Source organism: Telopea speciosissima, chromosome 5, assembly GCF_018873765.1.
Source record: "Telopea speciosissima isolate NSW1024214 ecotype Mountain lineage chromosome 5, Tspe_v1, whole genome shotgun sequence".
Classification (NCBI taxonomy): Eukaryota; Viridiplantae; Streptophyta; class Magnoliopsida; order Proteales; family Proteaceae; genus Telopea; species Telopea speciosissima.
In genome coordinates, this window is record NC_057920.1 from 20682540 (window position 1) to 20691125 (window position 8586).

The following is an 8586-nucleotide window of genomic DNA, read 5'->3' on the forward strand; positions in this document are numbered from 1 at the left end:
CCACTGGGGATCGTCAGACTTCTGATTGACCATGCTTTTTGTTGTATACTTGTTATGTTATACATATTTGTTTGTATATATCATAATTGTACTGATTACATCATGCATCATGTTCGGAGTGAAATCAAACGACGAGGTTACTCCCTATTGTGTCTCTACCCCCAGGGAGGTGAGACACATCATACTAAGTACTCTGAGATCAGATGATACCCGCTTCCTACATAAGAGTGTTCGAAGTGAAATTAGGCAACGATGATGTTCCTTACGGATATTCTGAGTCAACTGATGGCCACTTTCTGCACTAAACTCATGCACACACTCACGGCATGGAATCACTTTAACCATGTGGTTCGGATTCGGTTTCCACTTTAAGAGCCGACTCGGATCTCGGTTCGGTTTCCAATCACACCATCAAGGAATGGAACCAAACCGAGGCCGAACTAATTGACACCCTTACCTAGTGATGGGTTTATTAAGGAGGTACTTGGAATGGTCAGTGAGACAATTGGGGACAATTCCAGCCAATTTATCAAAATTTAGAGGATTTGAGGTGTAGTAAAGATCGGAGTAGAAATCGACAATGTAATCATGAATCTCCTGGTGTTCTAACACCCAACCATCCCCAGTTTCTAACTAATCAATGAGATTTCTGGCTCTTCTTTGAATAGTAGAACATGAAAGAATTTGGTGTTTTTTTTTGGTAATTGGGAGCTTTACATATGTAGTAGCTAGAAAGGGGGGGGGGGGATCGAACCAGAGAGGGGATAAGATACTAGCCAAGAGACTCGAACTCGAGACCTCTTGGTGAGCATGGGCATGAAGTGCATCACGGCTCACCAATTGAGCTAAGCAGTTGTTGGTGTTTTGTCACCCAATTTAAGTCAGTCCACTTTAGCACGTTGATTCCATTTAATTTCTTCCCTCTTAAGGTTTAGATCTAATTCACTTAGCAGTGGATGGCCTTTCTCAAAAGTAGGGGGATCATGAGGATTGCTTTGAAGGAGCTCAAGCTCAGATTTTAGCTTCCTAATATAATCTTCGACATAACCAAATTCAGATGTATTCCAGGATTTTAGATTATGTTGGACAACCCTAAGCTTTCGACAAATCCTAAACATGCCAAAACCAAACTGAGAGTATTGCCAAGATTTTTCAATTTCTTTTTTACAATTGGGATGAGTCATCCACATAATTTTGAACCTAAATGGTAAGGGGCCTGAATTTGGGAGGAAAGGTATCAAGAACAATCAGGCTGTGATCAGAAGCTCTGATGATTAAGTTTCTAGCAATGGAATCCTCAAAAATGACTCTCCACTTGGAGTTAGCCACAGCTCTATCAAGCTTCTCCATAACTAGAGAATCATTTGATCTGTTATTAGACCAAGTGAAAGGAGGACCTTTGAGACCTAAATCAAAAAGATTGCAACAATCTAAAGTATATTTGAAATCCTTGAAATCTCTAGAAGAAATAGGTCTACCACCAAATTTCTCTTTATGAGAGAGAATGTTATTGAAATCACCTAAACAAGCCCAAGGACCTGAAATCAACGAAGAAAGGGCTCTAAGGTCTTCCCAAAAGAGATGTTTAAGGTATGTCCTAGATTCTACATAAACAAAACTTAGAGACCACCCGCTAAGAGGACCAATGGGATCAAAATAAACAAAGATATGGTAAACAAAGGAAGAAGAGATACATAGAAAGAGAGGTGTTATGTTTCCAAAAAAGTGCCAAGCCTCTAGACAGTCCATTGGGTTCAACAGTGAACAATTCGAAAAAAAAAAAACAGAAGGCGTTAAGGTACAAAATCTTTTGAATTTTTTGTTTCCATAAGAAAAATTAGATCGGAATTTTCAGAACGAATGAGGTCCCTCAAATGTCGAATTGTCAGGGAGATCCCAAACCCTGACAATTCCAACTAATACACTTCATTTGGAAACGCTGGGTTGCTGCGGGACAGTAGCGGGAACCCACTTATTAATAGAGGACAAGGATTGATGAGGTGGTAAAAATTCTGTTTGATTCCACATGGCAGGTTGGGACCTATGTTTACAATTGAAATCCAAACTTAAAACATCACAAATAAATGGTAATGATCGATCAAGGGGGTTTTGGAATAAAACATACCTGATCATATTGAGGGGAAGAAGAGAGATTTTGCTCTTGATGCTTAGCTGAAACATCTGAAATCAGTTAAGAGGTAGGGGTTATATGGGTTGCATTTAAATTTATGATGTGGTCACTTGAGGGTGTTTTTGGTAGAAACTGGGGTCATTAGTGGATTGAATTGGGTAAGGTTCATTAGACATAATAGATGGGCTAAGAGTAAGGGTTGGACGATGGTAGGCATGGGCTCTTTGTTTTTGGGTTCTATAATGCTGAGTGGGTCTTCTTTGCTACCTTGGGTTTGAGATCAACTCTGGGAGAACTGTATCTTGCTCGAATATTGCTTTCCCTGTGCTGATATGGAATCTCTTGGCTGGTGTTCTGAGCAATCTTCTTCACGAGCTCTTTTACCTTTGCCCTGGGAATCACCTTCAACGGAAAATTCAGAAAATGATGATCCGAGTGACGCTACCAGGGCTTTAGCTTCAGGTCTCAGCTTTATAGATACTGATGTTTCTGGTAGCATCCTTTCCATTCTACAAGCCTCCCGTTCAGAAACTGAAGATGACTTGATTTTGCATGATTGGTGAGAGAGGGGTGGCTGAGTTTGTCTCTATCAGGAAAGTGCTGGCACTTCATCATTTTGGATTAGAATTTTCTTCATCAAATCACGATTTTGCTTGGTAGGCCCTGTAATTTGTCTTTCCAAGTCACTAGTAGATGAGACATTTACCACAGTAATTTTCTCTGATCTTGATTGATTCAAGGTACAGGTAGCCAAGAGGTTTGCTGCAAACAATGAGAGTCGCTCCTGCTCCTCCTCCTCCAATGCTTGAAATTCATTATTACTGATATGAGACTTTGCTTGTTCCACAAATTACAAACCCTTTTCATGGGCTCTCAGCCAATGCCCAAATCTATGTTCTGAGATTTCTAAGCATGAACAATTTTCATCACATCCTGCTTTGACATGCAACTGTTTCTTTTCAAACAAAGTTAGACATCGAGCATCAGTATGGCCTATAATACCACAATAATAACTAAAGGTTTACATTTTTCTATAATAGAAATGGACCCACTATAAATTTCCATTTTTCATGGGGAGAGAGGTACCAGTACGAAGTTGGGGAGAACGATGACCTCCTTCTCCTTCGTCCTCTTCTAATCTTCTGATAAGTTTCCTTGCTATCTCCTTGTAGTTTCGTCTCTGAATTCTCAATACAAACCCAGTTTTTGACTTGGTCCTCACACCAATACATTCTTTGAATTGCTAGTCTCTTTCAGACCTTTTATGTAGAAAGCATTATTTTTCCGGATTTCTTTCCACTTGTGGAAATCTAAGTCTCAATATTATTACCCCATCTTCCTCTCAATATTCATGTTATGATTGAAGACACAGATGTCCCTAAGTCCCCTTCTATCCTTCAATGCTAAACTTTCTTGAATAATATTGTAAGTCCTCACCTTCTGTATACTCTCCCTCCACGTACTCAAGCTTTGCACCACCCATTTTAGGCCTCTCGCTAGACCATTTCTCCCCAAGTCAAGTGCAACGCTTTCCTCTTTTAGCACTTCTCCTTGGACTATCATTTTCAAGTACTTTTCCCAAGTTTCGACACCTTGCATGATGTCCCACTCCAAATATTCCAAGGGCTCCTTGCCTCACAAGGGAAAAGGCAAATTGAGTGAGTAAGAAAGTGAAAGCTTTAGTATATCAAGCAATGACAAAGACATAGACCAAGATAAAGCTACTGGTTTTCAGGGATCATCTAACGATTTGTGTATCTATGGTTATGTGATTGGTTGCCCCAAACCAACTAAATCTTTAGGTGAAAATTTGATTTCCATAAAGAGCAAATTCCATATTAAAAAGGTCCAAGTTCTTAAGAGTTGTTAGTTTAAAGTGATTTTTTACCAAAAGGAAGACCGAGCCATTGTACTCAATGCCTCTCCATGGTGGTTTAGGAATTTCATCCTCCACCTTATGAATATCATAAGGAAAATGGAAATTCCCTATGTGGATCCAACTGATATATCAATTTGAGTGAAATATTTTGAGGAGTCTATTACTCTAGAAGTATGGAAAAATCGGTACACCTCTCTATACTCAATTGCACTGGGAATCCTACCCTTCTCTTCTAGAATCAAGCTCAAATATCCAAAGTGCCACCCCATCACATGTTACATTTATCTTCCCGATTCTGAAGGTCTTTGCCATAATATTGAAGAATGATATGAAGTCTTTCTCTTTTGCTTCAGATGTGGATGGCTTACACATAGCCTGCTAGATTGTCCTATGAATGAAGCATATTTCTTGAAGAAACAACAGTTAGAAAGATTTAGGCCCCGTTTGGTAACATTTTCCTTCTAGGAGAATGTTCTTTTCATATATTATGAGAACGGTCTCATGGAAGAGAAACAGTGTTTGGTAAAATAGTTATAGAAATGTTCCACGAATAGAAAAAGAATAGAAACAATGTTTGACAAACATTTTACAAAATTTTGGCCCTGTCGGCCCGAGCCCGCCTCGAGCCCGAACAGGGCCTCAGGTGGATTTTTCAACCCTAAGGGTGGGTTAGGGTTGAAATATTCAGGCCCAGGGTCAGGGTCGGGCTAGGCCAGGGTTGAGGCCTCGGGCTAAGCCTAGCCCGGCCCGGCCCTGTGTTAGGTTATGCTTTGCTATTTATTGATTACATTTTACAATTTTTGTTTAGTATCTAATTATCTATTGGTTTACCAAAAAAAATGCTAATTATCTTTTGGTTTACCAAAAAAAATGCTAATTATCTACTGAACAAAAGTATTTAAAATTTTAAGATAGGGCTAAGTTTTTTAACCCTAAGAAAAGTCTAGTAGTTAATTGAGTATGAAACAAAACAATACCCAATCATATGAGACTGGTCAATTAGGGCCAACCAGGCCCTAGCAAAAATTAGGGACAATTAGGGTCAGTCAAGGCCGGGCTGGGCTGGGCTGAGCTTGACAGGATTGGGCCTGGGCTGAGATATCTCAGCCTAACCTAGGGCTGGGTTGAGCTTGGGTTGAGCTAAGAGGACTCAGGGTTGGGCTAGGGTTTTAAAAAACTCGGCCCAACCCAATCCTGTTTCACCCATATGTTCCTTATTAATCCATAATAATTATGATTATACTACTCATTATCATGAATAATACTATAACAAAAGCATGTTGAAAATTATATTAACGAACATCAAGTCCATTTTTACCTAAGTTTCTCTTTTCCAGTTTGGTATCTAGAAACTGCCTTGTTACATATTTAATTTTCTGAAGTAGTGTCAAATAAATTTCCTATTTAAGATGTACAACTTAAATAATTAGGGAAACCATCTTTAACATTCCATTACACATAATGGTAATACAAAAATGTCAAGAACCTGTAAATTACAAAAATGTCATGCAAAGGTCACCATCATAGATGTCATCAACATGAGGTACATGTTCATGGGGAATTTTAGATTCGTACAGGTCCACCCACATAAATGACTTTGGATGCTTCCCATTGATAGGACACATGTAAAAACTACAGCCAAAATTGGCCTTTGTACGCGTTATTCTCACGACCATCCGACCATGGCCGCATGAACACATAGGATGCATTTTCAATGTCTGTCATGTTTCTCCAAGTTATGATAGGTAAGCAACATCTGAATCATATGGAATACCATTTTGAAAGTTTCTAATATAAAATTTAAAACACTCAACCTCCGCATTCAAGATCAAAATAATAAGAATTACAAAATAGTATGTAATAAGCTAAACCACACCTCTAGTGTTGAAATAAAAATACATAAATAGTCATAGCATAGTGTAACCATTATCTATTGTCATATGATTTGCAATTCGTTTCCTTTATGTCATTCATCTCTGTAAGCCCTCACTGACTACCATAAGAGTGTGTTCTAGAAGGACCAAACATCCCCTCACCATCATCCTCATCATCGACCATGATCATATTCATCATTTTCATATAGTGCAAATAATCCGTCTGCTTATTGTTCCTATTAGATGTAGTTATGAATTCCACAACAAGCAATGATAATGTAGGTTTTGTATCTAAGGGAAAATTCAGACATCAATCTAAACATAAAAAATCATAGAGAATCTTCCTTCTATCACTCCAAAGCTACGCTCGATCACATTCCTTAAAGAGGAATGCCAATAATAGAACAATTCCTTAGTAGTTGCAGGTCGTCTTCTCCTTCCGTTTTAATCTAGCAAATGATATCTCTCTCTTTTGAAAGGCGTCAAATAGCCAATCATACTCGGGTAGCTTGAATCTAGTACATAATACTTACCTATAATATGATTAGAGAATATCTTGCAACATATCAAGTAGAAAAATAAATGTTTAGATAAATAACTTAACAATTGTTGAGCGATATACCTTGGGGAGGATGAGGAAATTGCAAAGTAGGATCTTCCAATGCTCTTGCAAATACACAACAGTCATTAACACTGCATTTCCAACTCGCATATACAAATATGAATTTCATATTAAATGAACATGCACACATCATATTCTGGGTTGTTATCCCCTTTCAACCTCAATATGGGATTTGTTTGCCCTAAGGGACTAAAGCAATGACATGTGTACTATGACACCAATGTAGTCCTGCTATATTCAACAGTAATACGTATGTGTTAAACAAGAAGAGAACTTTTCATTCACAGAAAATGTGACCTTATAATAGAAAACAAATGTCAATGTTACCTTAAAATAAGGGTTATATTTGGGGTTTGCAATTATCTAGATGGGGATGTTGTTGAAAAAAGGGGGTTTGATATATTCCTTAGATAGTTTAAGCATAGTTTTCAATGCTATGATAAAGTAGCGGCTAACAATCTCTCTCGAATGTTGAAATGTCTCTTCCAGATCTCTATTGTTAGGTCTCCCTCCTGATATTCTGAACATGAACATTGATATTTGTTCATCTACTCTAATTGATCGACTATCTTGTAGCCAACCACGATGTTGCATGGCAAGCATAAGTTAAAGAATACATGTTGTTCCATGACAAATTCTTGGTAACATCGGTTTACATGCCCATTAAAGATCTCATGTACCCACATTGCTTATGTAAATGCACTATCCCTACATGGCTTTATAATGTTGATATTTCGCAATTGTAAGTATTTTATTATCAACATAGATGTGAGATCCAATTGATCTTTCTCAGTAGATGAATTATATGGATTAGAATTGACACTTTCCCTCACAAGCTTCGTCTAAGATAGAATTTGGTTCACAATCACCACTAGATTGTGCATTGTAGAACTCCTAATAGCCTGGGTGGATAAGCGTATCACATCTTTAGGCTTCCAACATGATTGGAAATGTAGTCATTCCACTTTAACCATAGATACCATCAAAAGGTGCACTTTGAAATAAGCTATTTCTTAAATGATTTACCATGAGCAGAGAACGAGTTCCATGCAAGAATCCATGTAGAAAAACATAGGTCCTCTTGAGTACGGGCCATATATCCCATCACACTCCCAAGCCATACTGCACGGGCAAATGAATAGCCCAATAAAATATGAGAGATCATCTCTTGATTGTCGCATCTACCACAAATGGAATCGACTGACATATTCTTGTGTCGAAGAGCATCTCCAGTTGCAAGGCCTGAAGAACATGGGGATTTTTGGCAAAGTAGAGCAAGACCATATGCACTTCCATACTATATCAAGAATACTATGCCAATATTGCACTCTTGAAGATGATGCTTCTGAGAACTCCTTGACTGCTAGATTATTGGAGATAAGGTGATAAATACTCCTGACAGAGAAGACCCCATTTTTAGCAACATGCCATGCATTCAAGCTTATCTTCAATTGGAAAGAGAGATAAATATATCTTAAGGATCTCTCTAACATCTTGAGGATTAAAGAGATCTTCTAAGATATCCCACCGCCAATATCTACTTTTATGGTCAAGTAGGTGTGCAACTCTAGTAAGTAGAAGATCAAGTGGACACGAGGTTGTTAGTTTAAAAACCTTAGCAATAGGACCCCACCTATAACACCATACATCAACATCCACTCCAGTTCTAATACACCACTAGATGCCGACTTCAAGTACTCGCAGTACTTTTAGAATACTTCTCCACCCTCAACTTGGTTGATGACCCATTTTAACCAAATTTTTTGTTTTTTACGAGAACACAATTTATTAGAAAAGATTGGTATCAAAAAAATTCTGACCAATAAAGGTATTTACAAGAGAAAAGAATGTCTCTAACCAACTAACCACCAAACATAAGACAAAATAAAAACTACATGAGCCTCTCAAACAATCTCTATAGAAACATGGAAAACTACAACATAGCAAACAAAATAACAAAAGGAGTCTTCCACTTAAGCCAATAGAATTGAAGAATTAGGATAGTACATAGCTTTTAGAAAATGAGATATCAAATTATCCAGATCAGACCATAGGTGCCAAGCCATCTTAGATAGTAAGC

General features: G+C 38.0%; 1 protein-coding gene across 1 annotated transcript; it reads right to left on the reverse strand.

Annotated features, from left to right (window-relative positions):
* Positions 1-881: 881 nt before the first annotated feature.
* Positions 882-2639, reverse strand: LOC122662855. Its single transcript, XM_043858564.1, has 3 exons — positions 2516-2639; positions 1217-1406; positions 882-1110 (listed from the first exon to the last, which is right to left on the reverse strand). Exons 1-3 carry the CDS (start codon positions 2637-2639, stop codon positions 882-884), a joined length of 543 nt encoding a protein of 180 aa, XP_043714499.1.
* Between the last annotated feature and the right edge of the window lie 5947 nt (positions 2640-8586).

Coding starts and splice junctions, on each gene's coding strand:
- LOC122662855 (XM_043858564.1), bottom strand. CDS start 2,639: ATGGAAAGGATGCTACCAGAAACATCAGTATCTATAAAGCTGAGACCT. Junction 1,407..2,515: donor AGGTGATTCCCAGGGCAAAG/GTAAAAGAGCTC, acceptor TTTTTGATTTAG/GTCTCAAAGGTCCTCCTTTC. Junction 1,111..1,216: donor ACCTTTCCTCCCAAATTCAG/GCCCCTTACCAT, acceptor TGGCATGTTTAG/GATTTGTCGAAAGCTTAGGG.